This window comes from Sturnira hondurensis, unplaced genomic scaffold (genome assembly GCF_014824575.4).
Source record: "Sturnira hondurensis isolate 20B ecotype Veracruz unplaced genomic scaffold, ASM1482457v3 Scaffold0009229, whole genome shotgun sequence".
Lineage (NCBI taxonomy): Eukaryota > Metazoa > Chordata > Mammalia > Chiroptera > Phyllostomidae > Sturnira > Sturnira hondurensis.
In genome coordinates this window covers 39,040-58,831 of record NW_028081860.1, presented here as the reverse complement: position 1 = coordinate 58,831, position 19,792 = coordinate 39,040, and the positions used below count along the sequence as shown (strand labels likewise).

The following is a 19,792-nucleotide window of genomic DNA, read 5'->3' as shown; positions in this document are numbered from 1 at the left end:
AGGGTCAAGGCCTTCACTAGAACGAGGCTACTCCCACCCTTGTAGGCCTTTGGGTACTGCTGAGGGGGGTCCTTTCTTCACCTGGATACCTGTCATTTGGGGAAAATGAGTACCATGCTGGACCTCTGGGGTGGAGGGGCTAGAGGGCCAAGGGGAGGAGTATATCACCTCAGTACTTTGTGATTTTTGTTCCTTTTTAGGAGGTGATAGAAGGTCCCACGGACAAGAAGGAGGAGTGAGGACCCCTCCTTCCCACATGTGGCTGTGGCCTGGCTCAAGCCCCCCGCTTCCTGAGAGCCAGGCCTCCCTCCGCGCTTACTGCCTCCCCCCGCCCCGCACCGCTTATAGTTCTTGTTCTAGCACCGCACAGGGGACCAGATTTCCACCCGCTCAGGACCAGCTTGCTGCTCGCCTGGCCAACCAGGTGCAAGGCGGGCGCCTGGAACCCTTGCAGTGGGGCTTCCTTCCCACTGGGTTGAGCCCCCTTTTTTGTTGCTCATTGATGTTCGGGGTTCTAAGGCCCCTTTTCTCTGGTCCTGCAGGAGGGTGGGTGGAGCAGGCAGAGTGGAGTTTCTCTTGGCAATAAAGGTTGTTATGATGTCTCCGTGGTGCATGTGTGTAACTGAGGCTACAAGGAGGCCTCTTTCTCCCCCTCCCTGGAGTGATAGCTCTGACAGAGACCCTCAGTCTCTGCCCTTCCCAGTGCTCTCTTTTGCTTTGCTCTAACCCCTAAAGGCTCTGCATCCCGGGCGAGGTCCAGGCTCATACTTGCCTTCTCTGCCTTCTGATCCCCTGGCCAGGCTCCACTTTATGGCCACTTGGGGTGTGTCTGTCCTGTTGCCACCCTGGGGTTTGGCCACTGAACCCAGAGGAGCTTCTTAGACTCAGGAAACAGTGGGTCTTGTTTGCCTGCCTTCTCTGGGTGCTGTTCATCACATTTAGGGCAGATAGAATGTGGCAGAGTGCCACCAGTCACTCCCTGCCCCGCCCCAGACTTGCAGGATGACCTCTGAGTAATGCCAGCTGAGAGAGGAGACTCGCCCTTGGTGGTGACCTACGACTGGCCCAGCGCAGAGCTGGGGGGTAGGGAGGGGCTCTGGATTGGTTGGGTACAGCTCGGAGTACATATCAAACATGCCAGTTTGCCTGGAGAGCCCATTCTTCCAGCAGACTTCCCCTCAGCATCCCCCTAGGCTGGCTTCCACAGGTGGCCTCCACCAAGCTGGGGCGGAGGTGGCCAGGGCTGCTGGCCCTGAGGACTGGGAGGGGAGCCCGAGGGGCAGGTTGGAGGGTGTTCTCTTTTGGAATTAAGGAGTTCCAATAAGATGGTGATGCTCATGGCCAGTCTTGTACTCATTCTCCTCTTGCCTCGGCCAGGCCTGGGCCAGTGGCTCCCTTTTCCAGTGTTTATTTCTTCCTTCCTCTTGAGGTGGTGCCTGCTGGGGAGGGGCCCCCAGGTGACACTCTCTGGTTGTTACTCCAAGGCTGAAAGCTGGTCATAGGACAGTGTTCCTTGATGGCCTGGGCCTCACCCTTCTGCAGACTTCTAGAGGCCAGAGTCCAGACAGTGTGGTTTTGAGTTCTTCCCTGGTCAGCCCCGGGCAACCTCTGACCCTCCTTAGTGTCTGGCCCTGGGCCTAGCAGAGAGGAGCAGGCTGCCTAGCTGGCGGTGACAGACAGAGATGGCAAGCGAGGTGCCCACCCAGTCTAGACTGGAGGCCCAACCTCTGTCAGCAGCCCCTCTGGTTGATCCTGAGTGTTCCTTTCCCCTAGCATCCTCCCTCTCTGAGTGGGTCTGTAGGCCAGCGTCCCTGCCTCGCTGGCCTGGCTGATCCACTTCCTCCCTGTCTCCCCCTTAGATCGTCTGTCCCAGTGTCATCTCTCATAAGCTCCTGCTACAGGGGGCAGCTTCCTGAGTAAATGGTGCCTGCCCATAGCTCTCCTAGCCCCGGCCCGAACACTCCCATCTCTGTCAAGTTCTCTTTATTTTTAGTTTTATTTGTAAAAAGTTTTGTTCATTTTTAGAGAGAGGGGAAGGGAGGGAGAAAGAGGGAGAGAAACATCGATGTGACAGAGAAACAGCCGATTGGTTGCCACTTGTATGCATCCCACCTGGGGACTGAACTGGTAGTTCAGGCATGTATCCCGACTGGGAATAGAACTGGTAACCTTTTTTTGCCTTGTAGGACGACATCCAACCAACCAAGCCACACCCGTCAGGGCTCTACTTTTCTTTTTGTGATGTTGATGTTTTCTGAGTGTTTGGTGGTGTGGCAGGTGGCTTAGAGGCCATTTGGCAAGAAGTGACAAAGATGTGAGCCAAGGCATGCCACCCTTGGGGGAGTGGAGAAGTTAAGGAGTTGGTGTGAGCCTGGGGTGGGTAGGGAGTAGAGCGGGCCTGCTGGCAACTCCAGGCTCTGCCCTGCCGGCAGGGGGCACCAGCAGTATGAGGGGCCTTTTCACCCCAGGAGAGCCAGGGTGGGGGTTTGGGAGCCGCCAGCACTCGGGGTTCTGGAAGTTGCAGGCGTGGCGAGGGCTGAGGGTTTATGGAGTGAGAAGCATTTAAGAGAAGGGTGGGGCCGGGGTTGGGTCTGAAGAGCAGGTTGTCAGGTGTCCTACAGGGCTGGGCCTGCTGGGGAGGCACCTCCCTATGTGCCCGCACAGGCTCTGTAAAGACCTCCCCAAGCTCTCTGGGGAACTGTCCCCTGTCCAGGTTCTTGGTGACCTAGACAGAGCATGGCTGATGGCAACATCCCATACCAGAGTACACGCTGGCTGTACAGTTGATGGCTGAAGTCCCTCCTCGCTAAGGGACCATGCCTTGCTATAGAAAGAGCAGGGATTCGCCTGGGAGGACCCAAAGAGCAGTCACTTTTCTCTGAGGGGCCACCCCTTCCCTTCTTCCCAGACTGATTATCCAGAGACAGCACCAGGCTCCTAACAACCCTCGACCCCCATCCCAGGCCTGCCTTAGCTGAGGACTGGGCTGGCCCTGGCCACCCCCTGTGCCCATGCCTTATCCTGCCCTCCTTCCTGTGACACTGGATGGAGGGCCCTGCTCTCACCTGCCGCTGAAGCCTCCTGTGCTTGACGTCCTGCCCACAAGGACCTGAATGGAGTCATTGTCTCCAGTTCTTTCCCACCTGTTCTTTTAAGTTGTGGTAAAATATATATAACCTAAAACTTCCATTTTTTAAGATTACAGTTCAGTGGCATCAAAGACATCATTGTGCGTCACTACCATCCATTCCCAGAACTTTCCATCTTGTAAAACTGAGACTGCCTCCACAAACCACTCGCCCTCATCCTCCTTCCCAGCCCCTGGCACCAGCCATTTCCCTCTCCGCCTCTTTTTGTTAACTCCAAGAGGGTGGGCGGGGCGGGGGGGGGGGGGNGGGGGGGGGGGGGGGGGGGGGCGGATGACAACGGGACAGGACTCAGAGACTGCAATCATACAGTGATTGTCTCTGTGTCTGGCTTCTTCCACTCAGCATAATGTCCTCAAGGGTTCATCCTTGTAGCCTGTGTCATATTTTCCTTTTTAATGCTGAATAATACTCCGCTGTATGATTAGACTACATTTTGTTCATTTACTCCTCTATGAATGGACACTGGGATTGTCCCACTCCTCCTTCCGTAATCCCACTTCAGTCAGGCTTTTGCACACCCCCCAACCCAAACCTCTCTCGGCCAGGTCTCCATGGTCTTGTCACCAAACCCAGGCAGCGTTCTTGGGCCCCCTCCCCCTTGACCATCAGCAGCACCTGACAGCGGATCACTCTCTCCTCCCTGACCCCGCCCCCCAGGCCGGGGGTTCCTCACACACGTTCCAGGATCAGCTCTGTACTCTTGGGGTCCTTCCCACCCGACTGGCCACTCTGTCTCCACTGCTGCTCCCTGTCTTCTCTGCCACCTCTGAGTGTCCCAGAGCCCCAGGGCTCGGTGCTTACTTAGGCCACCTCTCCCTGCACACCCACTCTGCTGCCCTTGCTGAGTTCATCCAGGCTCAGGGCTTGGGGGACCATCTTTATGTGCTGAGAACTTCCTAAGTTCTTACTTCAATTCAGACCCTTCCCAAACTCCAGACTCCTTGTCCAGGTGCTGTCTTGGGGGGTCTCCACTCGGATGACACCACCATCCCCTCCAAACCTCGTCTCTGTGGCAATGCCACCCTTCGTTGTGCTTAGGCTGTCTTCTGCAGCCTCCCCGACTCCTCTCAACCCTGCATCCCAGCTGTCCACAAGCCCTGTTTCTGCCTTCCAAACTGGCCTCTATTCCAGACCTCTCCCCAGCACTACTAGTGCCCCGGTCCCAGTGACCTCCACCTTCTCCAGGCTCGGCTGCAGCCTCACCTCTCCACCTTGCCTGCCCCTCGCTGCCTGCATCTTGGAAAGTCACCTGTTTGGTGTGGCATTTGGACAACCATTGGAAAATCTGCACCCATGACTTCCCACCCAACTTCCATGACCTCACACCCACTTGCACTGCTTGGTGTGTTCCTCTTTAGCATACTGTTATATCCCTTTTCCCCAAGCATGTCAGGTCCTTGGGGAAAAGGCTTTCTGCCAGCTTCCTTTCCTGCTCTATTCCCAGTTCCCGCAACACTGTTGGGCATGGAGTCCCCCAGAACAAACACCTGCCCAAGGAAACAGCTCAAGGTGGGGCAGCCTCCTGCACCTCCCTCCAGACCCACCCCCCACCCCCAGACAAGCAGAAGCAGAACAGGAGCCAGCTTTGGAAAATGACATGTTTTTATTGCTATGTTTGCAGTGGCTTTTAGCACAGTAAGAATGTCCCCGCTGGCCCCCGGCCCTCACCCAGCCCCTCCCCTCCAGCTGGCATCCGGGTGTGGGATAAGTCTTTCTAGGTAGGCTCCACTCGGCTGTCTCGTCTTGGGATTACATATGACACAGATGTGGGTTAAGTACAGCTGCTACATGGAAGACTTGACACGTGAAAAGTGCATCAGCTTTAAGCTGGGAGCCAAGCTTGGATCCCTTCCCTGGCTGGTGCCCACCTCAGATCCCTGCAGTCTGCCCAGCCCAGGGGCAGGGTGTGGGTAAGCTTGAGCATGCCAGGTAAGCAGCCCCAGATCCCTAGGACAGAACACCGCACCTACTCACCCCCGTGACTTGTGGGCAGAGGGACAGAGTGGGGACATCTGTCCAGGCCCCTACTGTGCACTTTTCCACCTCAGTCTGGGGCCAGGGACTATACATGCATACCCACACAACAGACTCACAAACTCGACGGCTTGAAGCTCTTGTTTTGCCTATGAAAATTAGATCTATGAAGTCACACTCCTTGGCTGGGGCAGAGGAATGAGGAAGGGTTAACAGGGACTGGGGTGTGGCAAGGAGAGGGACCTCGGGGCTGTTTTCTCTTTAGAAATATACAAGCAGAAATCTCTCTCCTCAAATTTTTATAAAATGTGCAAAATACAAGCCTCATTTGCCCACAGGCACAGTTTACACCTGGTATTCACCTTTGCTAAGAGATAGAGCTCTATATACGCCCTACATATTCACGCACACATGCACTCGTACACAAGCTCACACAATTGATATTGGTGGCAATTGGCGCAGGAACCAGAAGGTTCCATTGCTGGCTGGCTCTCTAAGCTTCTAGAGTAGGGATGGGGAGAGGGGTCTAGCCCAGTTGAATGAAATACTCACCTTGGTTCTGCTGCCCCTCCCTCCCCTTCCTCCCCTCTCCTGTTCTGTCCCCAAGCTGCCTTGGGTGAGAGGCCACCCAAGAGTGTGCTGGGCAGAGCCCAGAGAGGCAGCAGGCACTAGGGGGAGGGCAGGCGGCAGGGCCTGGGAAGCAGTGTGGGCACCAGCTTGGTTGGTGGGGGGAGGCATCTATTTTTGGTGGGTTGTGGTATTTTTGGCATTTTATTAAAAATGGAAAAAGTTATTTTAGTTATAAGCACTCATGGTGCTTCCTCCCCTCCCCCCAGGCAGACCCCAAAAGTGTCAGGGAAAGGCAAGCCCCCTGGAGGGGGTGGGGGCTCTAAAGCAGGGGCTGCTATGGCTACAAGAGGGAGAGCTGGCACTGGGAGCCGGCTGCCTGTCACATGACGCTCTCTACCACCACCACCTTGCTGCTCTCGGCCACTGGGGTCAGGGTGGTCAGGCCCCTGACCTCCAAGTCCTGAGCTCTGTACTCCAAGTGGTGGAGGCCCCAGACAGGCTGTGTCAGGTGCTGCCAGCGCTGCAGGAGAAAGGGACATGGTGAGCCCCTAGGGAGGGACACCTGCTTGTCCTTGGCCTCCTTCCACTACCACCACCTACCACCGACTCAGGGCCCAGGGCTGCTCCTCCCAGGACACTGACCTGGCCCCACTCCCTGTATCAGGGAGACAAGGTTGGGCGGCTGCAAGAGTGGAAGCTAACAACAGGCTTCTCCCCCTGCCACGACCCAAGGCCTTGGAGGGCCAGCTTTCCTTTCCTCCAGCTGGCCCGGAGGCTTCTGGTACAATGGCCCATCCTGGTGAGTGGAATGGATAGTCTAGAGGTAAGACTTTGACCCAACAGAAGGGAGGGACAGTGTTGGGGAACTGACCTCAGCCATGGTCCCCTTGGCCGTGAGGAGGCGGCCCAGCAAGTGGAGGGGTACACACAGCATGGAGGAGAGCGCGAGGCCCCAGCCCATGGCCTCGCCCCACCATGGGTACACGTAGGTGTTGTTGTAGACCAGTGGCTCGGAGTACACGGCGTTGAAGACAAAGATACCCTGCAGAGAGAATCTGCCATCAGCCAGTGGCCCGAGGTGCCCCACCCCACCCAGTCGAGCCTTCCTGGCCCTTACCATGCAGACCAGTGGGGTGAAGAAGGACCAGCACCATTTCATCCAGGGGCAAGGCCGGTACCCAATCATGCAGGCCACGTCGTCCATGAAGCGGTCAGCTCCTGGGTGAGATGAGGCAGGAGGGCCCGAGCTGGAGACCCACCGCCCCTGCTCCACACCACAGCCCCACTTGCCCCTCGACCCAGACCTACCATACACCCAGGCGACCACCACACACTCCCAGAAGGCCTGCCAGAGCAGGGTTGTGCCACTGGCCGAGTAGTAGTCAAACAGCTGGAAGACGTACATCCCGCCCTGGGGACAGAGCCAGGTCAGAGCAGGTGCAGGTGGTGGCCAGGGGCCAGAGGCAGCCCTCGCCCTGCCCCCACTCACATCTGTCACCATGGAGAGGTCGATGACAAAGCAGAGAGCACAGCAGAGGGCTACGGAGATCTCCCTTTGGAAACGGAAGTAGTAGGAGGCCGGGAGGAGGTCCAGCAGGCCTGTGATGAAGCCTTCCACACCTACAAACTGTGGCCAGGTGCTCAGGCCATGCCCCTTGGCCACCTACCAGCCCCTTTGCCCTCTTGGCCCCCGCCATCTTACCCCCCCTTGCAAACCTGGCTGTCAAGGCCCAGCAGCAGCAGCATGAAGAAGAACAGGGCAGCCCAAAGTGGAGCCACGGGCATCAGCGTGACTGCCCGGGGGTAAGCGATGAAGGCCAGGCCGGGCCCTAAGAGGGAAAGGGGCAGGATGTGGACACCTGCAGCCTATGCCCACTTCTTGTCCCCCTACCCCTGCTGCTCGGTGCCAGAACAGTGGACGGCGCCAGAGCACCCTATAGCCGAGGGCCCTTCCCCTCATGTCGAGGTGCTGCTGAGCAGCTCCAGCCCTGTGTGGGTGTGCCATACCAGGGGCTGGAAGGCTCCTGCAGGCCCTCAGCGGACCTCTGCCCACAGGAGTGGGGTATCTGGTTCAGACTTCTGGTCACCACTGACCCTGGAAAGGCCTTTCCTTCCCTTTGCAACACTGGAAGATACGAGACCATACCCCGAAGCCCCTTGGAATGGATGACCTGGGGCTCAAGACTCCACATGGCCTGGCCCACGAGGCTTTAGCCCTAAGCTGGCTGGAACAGCTGGGCCCCGCAGTTGCTCATCCAGGCCTGCCTCTGGCCCAGAGCAGTGTGACAAGTTGAGTTTGAATTTTTTTTTATTTCTCAGAATGTCAATTTGCACATGTGTTCACATACATGGTGCGTTAAGGACAGCACTTGCTGTTCCGGAGGCCGGGCTGGGGCCCAGGGATCTTTACCTGACTCTGCTACCTTGGAGATATGCACACCCTGCTCCGTAGCCATGAAGCCCAGGATGGAAAAGACCACGAAGCCAGCGAAGAAGCTGGTCCCGCTGTTGATGAGCGCAAGGATGATGGCGTCCCTGGGGTGCATGGGATCACAGGGGCTGGTCAGGCTGCCTGCTCGCTGCCCATGGCTGGACAGAGCAGGAGGGCAGGGCAGGGGTTCTTACTTGTAGCAGTTGTTGTTGAAGCGATTGTAGCTGCCGAGGGCCGTGAGGGCCCCTAGGCCAATGGCATAAGAGAAGAAAATCTGGGTCCCAGCATCTATCCATACCTGGAGATGGGCCAGAAAAGAGTAGATGTGAGGGGCCCCGTTGGGCTGGCCCCAGGTCTGCCTCCCACCACCTCCACCTCACCTGAGGGGACCCCAGCTTTGACCAGTCAGGCTTGAGATAGTAGATGATGCCATCCAAGGCGCCAGGCAGCAGTACTCCACGCACCAGCAGCACAACAAGGACCACGTAGGGGAACGTAGCAGTGAAGTACACAATCTGGGGGGAGGGGCAGTGCCAGGCTGCTCAGACGGGCCCTATCGCACCCACCTCCCTCTTAGGGGGCCCCAGCCTGAGCAGCCTGAGCAGCCTGAGCAGGTCAGGCCACGGTCCCCTGACACTGGAGAGTGTGTTCAGAGATAAGGAATGTGGCTGGCCAGCAGCCCCCCTTGTCCTCCTCAGAGCCATAGCTCCTTCCAAAGGAAGCCAGGTGCCTGGCTGGGGCATTAGCAGCCCCATGGCAAGCACAGGTCAGCTTCTTAGGGAGGGGACAGGCAGGGCCCTCCCTGGGCAGAGAGTGGAAAAGCAGTCTGGAGGTAGGTCCTAGGCATCCTGTGTCCCTGACTCCAGGTCATCCTCTGCAGAGAGGTGGGGTTCTTGGTAGCTGGGATTAGAAGTGGGCCAGCCAGAGACAGAAGCAACAATGAAGCAGATGGCAAAGGCCTCTGCCTTCCATCCAGGCGGGGCTGCCAGGGGGGAAAGTGGCTTCTCTTCAGGCCCTGCTGGGGAATCAGCCGGCCCTCCAGGGACCTGGCTGTGCCCCACGGCCCTCGGCACACTGTCTTATTATGCATCTGTTCACGCATCTGTCTCCCAAACCTGACAGAGAGCTTCTGGGGAAGGCATGTGTCTACCCTTGACCCTGGGTCAGACAAGCAGGCAGAAGATAAGAGCTATAGAGCACGTCCACCCAGACAGACCAAACAGACTCAGAAGGTGAGTGAGGAATAGGGAGAAACTGGGAGGGAGGAGGGATGCCCAACACAGAGAAGGGGCAGCTGCTGCCTGGGCCTCTCCGACTCAGGACCAAAGGCTTGTTGACCTGGATTTGGAGGGTGGGGAAGACTACGAAGCCATGGGGTGGGGAATCAAGTGGCTTGGATTGAAATATTTGCCCCCTCCACAGGCTCAGGTCCCGACCCTAACCCTGGCAACAGTAGTTCCCATTGGAGACTCCCCCAGGCAGTGCTGCCCCCCAGCCCTGCTGTCACCCTCAGCTGTACCTTTCCTGTTGACTTGACCCCCTTCCAGACACAGAAGTAGACCAGCACCCAGCAGGCCAGCAGACACAGGGTCACCTCCCAGTTGAGGTCCCCTGGTACCTCCAGCCCCTTGGAGAGCCGCAAGACTTTGTTCCTGGGGGAGGGAGAGCCCATGAGGGCTGTGCCAGCAGAGGGTAAAGGAACTGGGAGCTGTCCCAGGGGTGGTCCTCCCGCTCCTGCAGCCCTCATGCCCAGCTGGTCACTCCTGAGCCCCTGGGCCAGGCAGCCCCAAGCCTGAGGCCTGGACACATCATGGTGTATGCGCCTGGGCCCCGGGAGCCACAGGGTGGAGACGGTGGGGCTGGCAGCGACCCCACCCCCCCAAGGCTAGTAGGCACCTGGATTGACGGGACCCAGAGTGACAAATAGTGCTGAAGGAGCAAGGCGCATCTGTCCTGGCTCCCCCAGGCACTGGGCTGGGGGTCCCTGAGGGCGGGCATGGCCCAGGAGTACTCTTGCTGGGAATCAGCCCCACGGCTGGGCCCCAACCAACCCACGTGAACTTGGGTGGAGCCCAGAGAGCGGGATAGGCTGGGCCTGGCCCAGAGGTGCCTGACTCACTCCCAGAACTCGATGACAGGGGACCGGCGGTCAGCAAGCTGGTCACATGTGAGGTTGGCCAGGCTGGCATTGGCACAGTCTTCGTGGTGGAAGATCTCCACGCAGTCAGGAGTGTTCCAGGTATGGCCACACGTGGCCCAGGGCAGCGTGGTGGTGAAGGATTTCACCAGGTAGTAGAAGCCCCAGGCCAGCACCATGATGTAGTAGGTGTTGCAATAGAAGACAATCACCATGGAGGCGTAGCCCAGGCCTAGGAGGAGGGCAGTTTCTGTGCAGGCTCTTCTCTGGCCAGCTTTCCACTGCCACTCTAACATTCTGCTCCCTGTATCTGCTGTCCTTCCCTTCCTCACCATCCATCCCACTAGGTCCTTCTCCGTTCTGCTCTGGCCAGAGCCCGCTGCAGTATCCCTCGCACAAGTATGCCAATGCTGGGCTTACTCCCCAGTTGGTCCCTGGCCAAAAATCAGCTCTAGCTCATGGGCTCACCTCCTGCATCCTCCCTAGACCGTAGGCAGAGCCTCTCCCTCCCTGCCCCATCTGAGCACAGAGTCCAATTGATTACCTAACCTCACACACCTGCCCCTTCTCATGGGCCCCACTATCACCACAGCAACTGAGGGAGGGCCAAGCATCCACCTGGCCCCATGGTGGCCTCCAGTACTCAGCAGCTTGGAGGGCTTTCTGGTGACCTCGGGCAGTGTGGAAGACAGTCACTCTCTCGGCTTGCAACCTTAGCCAGTTACTTCACCTCTACTCCCCACCCGGGCTCCTCCGGGACAGTAGAGGTAAAACCCACCCCCCCCCCCCCGGGGCTGTGAGAGATGATGGGGAACACCGTCCACACAGGAGAGTCTCTAAGGTGACCTTTGCCATGATTAGTTCTTCCATTCAGACCCTGAACTTTCAGTGGCTCCTATCCAAGCTCCTTGGTCTGGCTTTGTGGCCTGAGCTCTCTGGCCACAGGCAGCTTCTCTCACCATTGTCTTTTGTATGCAGCCATGCTCCACTCTGCTGCACCGAGTGGGCTTAGCAGAGTCTGTTCCCAGCCTTGCTGGGCCTGCTCGCCCTGGTAGAGAGGCTGGATCCCCCATGCTAGCCCCAGCCTGCCCAAGGTCACTGGGCGGTCTGCATGGTCTCCAGCTTCCCCTTTATAACTTGGGGGCCATTGATGGACCCCAGGCCTGGTGTTCGGACATGATGAGATTTCTCAGGTGGGTGCCAGTCTTGCCCCAGCAGTGGTAAAGGGAAAGGGTCCCTGAGGAAGAGGGCAGAGAGGGGCAGGCTTGGGGCTGCTCACCTTTGAACAGGGGGCAGATGTTCCAGACATTGATGCTGCCGGCTTTCATGAACTGGCCCAGTGAGATCTCCAAGAAGAAAATGGGGATGCCTCCAATCAGGGCGATCAGGATGTAGGGAATAAGGAACACACCTGAGGGAGGACGCACATGCCAGGGACTTAACCCAAATTCCACACCTAGGCTGTGTAGGTTTGTAGCCAGCACAGCTTTCAAGAGGCCCTGGGAGGCCAGGGTGAAGCCCCAGCTCTGGACTCCACCCCAAATCCATCATAACTTCCCACTGGGTGAATCAGTGCAGAAGGTGGTCACTGACTCAGAGGCCCCAGCTGAATGGTGTTGGGGGGGGCGGTGTTGGGAGTGCTGCGGTCCAGCTCCCTGAGCTAGGGAGGAGGTGCCCTATGCCCATAGGCTTCTGCCTCCAGTCACCTAAGGTGACCTAATGGGCATGGAAGACACATATGCTTGTACATACAAGCCATCCCTCGTGTCACAGTCTGTGCTTGCCAGGCAGTACAGGAAGGAAAGGCAGCGAGGTGTGTGCGTGCATGTGCGTGTGTGTGCCATGGCTGGCGCTTAGGCCTGAGGGCCTGCCGGTTTGGGTGGAGACAGGGAGACCTGCCTTCTCTGTACCCACACACTGGCCTCCGAGTGGGAAGGTCCAGGGAGGAGGGTGGGTGGGTGGCAGTATTCTGACAGCGGGTGCATGTGTGGGTGTCTTAAAATGTCAGTGAACAAGGACAGAGAAAGACATCCTGGTGGAAGCCACCGGCTCTGGAGGCAGTATGCAGGGCAGGGCCAGAGACCACAGGCCAGGGGTCGAGGGGTGGGTGGGGGGAGCTGGGCCCCAGTAGCTCCTGTGCACTGCCCCCTCCTTCATAGGCCCGCTACCCTTGCCCCTGGCCCAGCCCTCCCCACTTCTGAGAGGATGGGCTTCACTGTAGCTTGCCCGGCTCTTGGTCCCAGCATCCTTCTTGTGTGTGACCTTGGGCAAAGGCCTCCACTCCGGGCCTCAGTTTCCCACCCATCACCCAGTCACCATGGCTTCCCACCAACCCCTGCGCTGCTTTGCAGTTGCACGCAGGACATGAGCGCCCATCACTGTTGCTAAGCTGGGCTGGGGCCGGGAAGCGGGCATGGGGTGTGCGTGCAGTGTGTCCAGCGGCGGCGCCAGGCAGCCCAGGCCGCAGGCTTCCCAAGCCTGGCTCAGGCACCCAGTGTTCCAGGCCCAGGCTAGAGGGGAGGGTGAGGAGGGGAGGGCAGGGGGGAGAGGGGAAGAGAAGAGAGGGGAAGGGAGGGGAGTGGGAGGGACAGAGTGGCCCATTGTGTGTGTGTGTGTTCGTGTGTGCACACGTGGGGGGCCCACACAATGTGCCACTTGTGTGCCTGACCAGCTGAGGCAGCCAGGGCTCCTCACCTCTGGGAGCCCCCCCCCAGGGGGCAGGCCTCGCCTTCCCACCTCAGTGGCCAATCCCGGAGCGCAGGGAGTATGAGGGGGCAGCCCCGCGGCTTGGGCCAGAGGCTCGCTGGCCCCCTCCCCCCACACACTGCCAGGCACATGACTGGCCTGGGGTGGACGCTGCCAGGCTGGGCCACCGAGTGGCAAGGGCCGGCGAGGGGCGGCCCCTGGCCCCCGACTGTCCTGGAGGCCCTCCCCACCCCCTGGACTTCGCCCGTGCGCCCCGATGGGGCGGGCAGCGGGCGGGGGAAGGTCCATGGTGCGAAGAAGCGGGGGAGCTCACCTCCGCCGTTCTTGTAGCACAGGTAGGGGAAGCGCCACACGTTGCCCAAGCCCACGGCGAAGCCCACGCACGACATGATGAAGTCCATCTGGCGCGTCCAGGTCTCGCGCGGAGGTACGGCCAGGCGGCCGCCAGGCACCCCCAGGCCCGCGGGGCCATCGCCCTTGGCCGGGGCCCCGTCGGGCACGGGCTCGATCAGCGGACCCTTCTTGTCGTCTCCAGACACGCTGTAGATGCCGTTCTCGGCGCTCTTCTTCGCCATGGTCCCAGAGGGCGGCGCAGCCGGGCCGGGGGACGGGCGGCGAGGGGCGCCGGCTGCTTGGGGACCCCGAAGGCGCGGGCCGGCCGGGGGCGGCCGGGCCGGAGTCGGGGCGGCGGGCGGGCGGGCGGCGGGCGGGGTGCGGGGCGGACAGGCGGCGCGGTCAGAAGCAGTCCACGAAGCACTTGAAAGTGAGCCTGAAGAATCTCATGTGTGTCGGGGGCCCGGGGGCGCGCGGGCGGCGGCGGGGCCCGGCCGGGCGGCGGCGGCGGCTCCCAAGGCTCCTGCCCGCGATTCGAGCGGCAGCGGCGGCGGCTCCCGAGGCTCCTGCCCGCGATACGGGCGGCGGCGGCGGCGGCGGCTCGCCCGGCCCGACGCTTAGCCTAGCGGGGCGCGGGCGGCATCGGGAGCCCACTGTCTGTAAGCGGCGGCCGGAGCATGGGCTTGCGGCCCGCGCCCCCCGCCCCGGCCCGGGCCCGCACGACTGCCTAGCTCTCCTGCGGCTCCGGCTCAGGCGCCTCCGGCTCGGGCGGCAGCGGCGGCCCGGGCGCGCTCACCCCTTTTTCCCCGGTGGCGGCGGCTCCAGCCGCTCTCCGGGCCGCGGCGGGATCACCGACTAGCCACTGCGTTTGGACCGTCCCTCTTCTCCTCGGCTTGACCGGCTGCCGCTTAAGAACCGACTCCGGGGTGACGTCACTGTCGCCCCACCCCCCACGCCCGAGCTCCTCTCCCTCCCTCTCCTTCGTCCCTCCCTCCCCGTTCTCCCCGTCACTCCGCCCACCTCCTCTCGCCCTCCTCCCGAGGAGGAGACGCCGCTCCAGCGGGAAGCAGGATGGCTGCTACCTAGGGAACTCGTCAGCACCTCCTTCCCAGAGGCTAAACCGCCCCTGACCCCAGGTTCACTTGGGCCTACCCCTGCCCAGATCGCCGGTCCTAACCTGCCCTTCCAGGCTGCCGGACAGCCGCTTCCTTGGCAGCCTTCCAGCCATCCTTAGCCCTTTTTCTTCTTCCCCTGCTTCCAGCCTGTCCCATCTCTGGCCCCTCTCTGACTCCCATCTGGGGCTGGGGCAGCGTTGGGCCCTAGACGGGATGCACGGTGCCTGGTCTCCTGAAGGGCTGGGCCTAGCTGGCCACAAGGGAAAAGCTAGGGGGTGGGCATGTCTTCCTCTAGGTGTACTGTGGGGTTTTGCCACACAGGCACCACGCTGCCTTCTCCTAGAATTCGGCCCTTCCCAAGGGGTGCAGCCCTGGAAGCTGGAGGTCAGGGTCCCATTGTTTGGGATGACAGGTCTCTGTGAGTATTTTAAGGGGGCAGAGTGGAGCCTGCCTGGCTGAAGTACTAGGCCACATTTTGTCACCAAGGGAGGGGTGCTGCTGGTCCCCAATCCTGCTGTTCCCCGACCCTGTCAGAGCTGCTGGAGCCTCAGGCAGGGATCCACTAAGGCCGCCCCCTGGGGCCTAGTGTACACAGACCCTTACTCAAAGGCCTCAGCTGGGAGGTCGCAGCTCCCCACTTTTGGCACTCCTTTCCCCAGGGACCTCCAGGCCTCCTCAGCAAGAGCAAGGTTGTTCAGCTGCCTCTCCACTGGCAGCTGAGCAGCCCGTTTGGAATTTTCCAGGGCCAAGAGCAGCCATGGGGTGTGGAAGGAGGGGATCATGGTCATGTCTGGGTATGTGAAGTGTGCCCTCTCCCCAAGTCCCAGGTTCCCTGATTGCCACGCTGCAGTCCCCAGATGGCTCATCCTGTTAAGCTAAACCCTCAGCCATCCGCTGGCTTTAAGAAGAAAAGCAGTTCCGGCTGGAGCCAGATTAAACCTGCTAGGTGGGGGGGGGGGGAGGGCAACATCCCCACCCAGGCTGGCTGGAGGTGGGGGTGGGGTGGGGGGTGGGATTCAGGGGGCTTGGATACCCTTGAGCTGGCAGGGTCACACTGCTTGATCAGAAGACCCTAACGTGAATCCTCTTGAGCCTAGGACTGAAGCCCGTCTGGAGACAAAGGTTGGTAAAGAAGTATGTTATCCATAGATGGCCTGGAGAAACTGGCCCCCTGGGGGAGGGCTGCTTCAATGGAAACACCAGGGCAGAGGCCAGACAGCACAGGGAGACACAGGGGGAAGTGAGGACATGTCTGGGTGCAGGCGACTCAAAAATTGAAGATCACACTTGTCCAAAAAGTGTGGTGGGGAGAGAGAGCAGTGGCTGGAGAAGAACATGGGCCAGTCAGTGGTGCTTTGGGGAAGTGGCCGCAGCTTCCAGGAGTTCTCCAGGTAAACAAAAAAGAGCAAGGTAGAGGGGAACCTGAGAAGGACGGAGGAAGCCGAGAATGGGGGCCTCCTCCATTCTACTTGGGAGTGGAGGCAGGCTGCCAGGCTAGTGACAGGAACAGGAGGGAGCTGCCACCTGTGGCTGCCCTGGCCTCTGTGGGGTCAGAGGCTGAGAGGAACGCAGCTTGGCGGCAGTGGCTGCTGATGGTGTCTTGTGTGAGCTCTGGGACTCCTTTGGACGAGGCTCCCACCGCTCCAGGGGCTGCTGCCTTCAAAGGGTGTCTCCAGATTCTGGAGCAGGGGTGTCCTCATCTGAGGGTGGGGTGCACAGACTGCCAGACCTTCCCTCCTTCCCGCTCCCCCAGTCTTCCTCAAGCAGGCAATGACACCATGCCCCTGGCTTTCTTGGACCCCACAGTGGCCTCCTTGAAGCCCATGTACTCCCTGGCTTTCCTAGCAGCACAAATCTGACCAGTCCCTCCTCATCTGCTCTTTTTAGGACTTTTCTTCACATTGGAAATCAAGTTCAATTCTTCTTCAAGGCTACAAGATGTGGCACCAGCTGACCCATGGGCTCCCCAGCACTGGACAGCAGCCACCTCCCAAGCTGCCTTCCCTGCCCTTTGCCCTCCACCCTTGCAAGAGCCCACTGCCTGGGGTGCCACTTCTTTGCTGACCTCCCTCTGATCCTGTAAGACTCAGCTCAGCCGCCACCTGTTCCAGGAGGCTAGAGAGGAAGGCGAGGGGGATCCTCTGACCCAAGCCTCCACTGGTGCCCAGCTAGGGCAGCTGGGCTTGTGTGGTTCTCGAAGTTCAAGAACCCATCCTCTCAGGCCGGGTGATTAGGCCAGAGTTTCCTGAAGTGGGAGCTGGAGGCCATAAACTGGCTTCTGGCATGCTGACCCGCACAGCCTGTGGGAATGGCCAAGCTACAGTGTTCCTGGGGTAGTTCCCGTGGGGTGCTGGGCATCAGAGCAAAACAAAGGCAGAGGGATTTTCAGCCCTTGGGTTCTCAGGTGTTCTCCGGGCTTTGGGAAGGTGTATGTTGCCAATGCTCCATCCCAGCACCAGCTGCTGGGGAGGAGTGGGGTGGACGCCCGGGACCCCAGCTAAGGGCTGGGAAGCTGTCCCTGCCAGGCCCCACTAAGCCTCCGCCTGTCCTGCCAGGTCTTTGTGTTCATGGCTCTGTGAGGCTGGTTCTGGAGCACGTGCAGGAGCGGGTGAGATACTTGTAGATGCTTGCCCAACTCCAAAGGGAGAGTGTAACCCACTGTTCTTAAGTGTGGGGTGTGTACTGAGCGAGAAGCTTCTCACTCTTGGGTGAGAAGCAAAGTGTTCTCCAGGCAGCAGCCATGGTGGTCAGCCTTTTAGAGGCCAGTGGGTCGTGTGGTAGGGGTGAAGCAGGAGCCCAGGAGGAGGGTGAGGGGAGGAGAGGAGTACTGGAAAGAGGGCTCCCATTGTCCAGGGAGGTCTGGAAATTGGACCCAGTGCCCTCAGCAACTGGGGCTACAGGCGCCACCAGGTGGACCATGGAGGGCACTGGGTGGGAGGGCGCCCTGCCCCAGGGCAGTGGGTTAACCCATTGCCCCAGGACAGCTAGAGAGTGGGCTGGTGGGGTGAGGGAGGCCCTCCTCTGCTCAGGCTGCCGGTACAAGAAGCTGTGCAATTAGAATGCACTGGGAACCGACGGAAGGCTGGAGTCCACCTTGAAGGAGTTTGTACTTTCAATAGCTGGGGAGGCAGGGATGGCATCAGGCCACCTACGGAGGCTGGGGTGTAGGAGGGGGCCACCCGACCCCCACCCCTGCCCAGCACTCCTTGTTCACCAGCTGTGCTTATCCACACAGACCCCTAAAAGGATTTGTAAATTTGTTTTTATGTTTTAAACACATTTTAAATTTCTGAATAGTTTTATTACCTTTTCTTTTTTAATCACATTTTATGGATTGTGCTATTGCAGTTGTGCTGATTTTTCCCCCTTTGCCCTTGTCCACCCAGCACCCCCCACTCCTTCAGGCAATCCCCCCACCCGTGTTCGTGCCCATGAGTCTTGTGTATGGGTTTTTGGGCTACTCGATTTCCTTACTGTACTTTGTCCCCATGGCTATTCTGTAACTACCTGTTTGTACTTCTTAATCCTCTCATCTCTTCACCCATTCCCTCACCGCCACCCCCTAATCTGGCAACCATCAGAATGCTCTCAATATCCATGATTCTGTCTCTGTTCTTCTTGTTTGCTTAGTTTGGTTTTTAGATTCAATTGTTGATAGATATGCATTTTTTGCCATTTTAGACAAAGGATCATAGTTTTGATCTTTTTTTCTTAAATAAGTCCCTTTAACATTTCATATGATAATGATTTGGGCCCTGGCTGGGGTGGCTCAGTGGAATGAGTACTGGCCTGTGAGCTGAAAGGTAGTCAGTTCGATTCCCAGTCAGGGCACGTGCCTGGGTTGTGGGCCAGGTTCCCAGCTGTGAGCGTGTGAGAGGCAACCGATTGATGTATCTATCCCACATTGCTGTTTCTCTCCCTGTCTTTTTCCTTCCCTTCCCTTCCCCTCTCTCTAAAAATAAATAAATAAAATTTAAAAAATATAATGGTTTGGTGATGATAAACTCCTTTAGTTTCTTCTTGTTTGGGAAGCACTTTATCTGCCCTTCGATTCTAAATTATTTCTTACTGGGTAGAGCAATCTTGGCTGTAGTTCCCAGCATTTCATGGCTTTGAGTATTTCTTGCTAATCCCTTTTTGCCTTCAAACTTTCTTTGAAGAAATCAGCTGACAGTCTTATGGGAACTCCCCTGTAAATAACTAACTTCCTTTCTCTTCCTGCTTTCAAGATTCTCTCTTTATCTTTAACCTTTGGCATTTTAATTACGATGCATCCTGAAGTGGGCCTCTTTGCATCCACCTTGTTTGGGACTCTCTGTGTTTCCTGGACTTGCATGTCTATTTCCTTCACCAAACTAGGGAAGTTTTCTTTCTTTATTTTTTCAAACATTTCCAATTTCTTGCTCTTTCTCTTTTCCTTCTGGTACTCCTGTGATGCAAATGTTGGAGTGCTTGAAGTTTTCCCAGAGGTTGCTTACACTCTCCTCACTTTTTGGCTTCTTTTTTCTTCTTGTTGTTCTGATGGGTTGTTTTTTCCTTCCATATGTTCCAAATCATTGATTTGATTCTCGCTTCATCCACTGTACTGTTGTTTCCCTGATAATTGTTCTTTATTTCAGTTAGTGTATCCTTCGTTTGTGAGTGGATCTTTTTTATGCTGCTGAGGTCCTTACCAAGTTCCTTGAGCATTCTTATAACCAGTGTTTTGAACTCTGCATCTGATAGATTACTTATCTCCATTTTGTTTAGCTCTTTTTCTGGAGTTTTGATCTGTTCTTTCATTTGGGCCATGTTTCTTTGTTTCCTCGTTTTGGCAGCGTCCCTGTGTTTGTTTCTATGTATTAGGTAGAGCTGCTTTGACTCCCTGTCTTGGTAGTGTGGCCTAATGTAGTAGGTGTCCTGCAGGGTCCAGTGGCACAGCCTCCCCTATCACCCAAGCTGGGTACTGGAGGTGCACCCTTCATGTGGGCCGAGTACTCCCTCCTCTTGTAGTTGAGACTTGATTGCTGTTGGCAGATCAATAGGAGGGACTTACCTGGGCCAGTCAGCTGCAAGGACTAGCTCTGACCACTGACCACCAACCTCTGCCCTCCTTGAAGGATCAGCTGTGCCAGGGCAGGGTGATGGTGCTATGATGTCATCTGTAGCTGTCCCACTGGGTACCCTGGCCCTGGGGTTTCCCAGGTGGTGCAGAGCAGGGTCAGCCCCCAGCTGGGTTTGCCTGGGGCCACCCTGCCTAGGTTATAAAGCAATCTGACATGTATGTTAGTTGTGCTGGGCTGGGAGATTCCCAGGCAAAGCCAAGCTGTGAATCTAGGCTGGCTGGCTGCTAGTGCCAGGCCTGGGGCCACTTAGAAAGAGGTACGGGGTCTGGGGA

The 19,792-nt window shown here is 58.2% G+C and overlaps 2 protein-coding genes and 1 long non-coding RNA gene across 4 annotated transcripts in view; 2 read left to right on the top strand and 1 right to left on the bottom strand.

Moving 5' to 3' along the window:
• The window catches only part of BCAP31 (B cell receptor associated protein 31), a 31,744-nt gene extending 31,142 nt beyond the window's left edge, over positions 1-602 (top strand). For both annotated transcript variants that reach the window (XM_037056914.1, XM_037056913.1), the window contains exon 8: positions 201-602. In XM_037056914.1, the coding sequence (XP_036912809.1) occupies positions 201-239 (39 nt within the window). In that variant the 3' untranslated portion in view covers positions 240-602. The remainder of the gene's footprint in view (positions 1-200) is intronic.
• A 4,597-nt stretch (positions 603-5,199) lies between these two features.
• SLC6A8 (solute carrier family 6 member 8) lies at positions 5,200-13,648 on the bottom strand. The gene is made up of 13 exons (XM_037056911.1): positions 13,281-13,648; positions 11,541-11,672; positions 10,244-10,493; positions 9,644-9,776; positions 8,505-8,639; positions 8,319-8,422; positions 8,104-8,228; positions 7,410-7,522; positions 7,183-7,320; positions 7,002-7,104; positions 6,811-6,911; positions 6,565-6,735; positions 5,200-6,213 (listed from the first exon to the last, which is right to left on the bottom strand). Exons 1-13 carry the CDS (start codon positions 13,540-13,542, stop codon positions 6,073-6,075), a joined length of 1,908 nt encoding a protein of 635 aa, XP_036912806.1. The 5' UTR covers positions 13,543-13,648; the 3' UTR covers positions 5,200-6,072.
• Positions 13,649-14,321: 673 nt separating this feature from the next.
• Positions 14,322-17,696, top strand: LOC118994286 (uncharacterized). Its single transcript, XR_005068022.1, has 3 exons — positions 14,322-14,436; positions 15,159-15,361; positions 16,303-17,696. It is a non-coding gene; the product is annotated as an uncharacterized LOC118994286 (long non-coding RNA).
• The last annotated feature ends 2,096 nt before the right edge of the window (positions 17,697-19,792 follow it).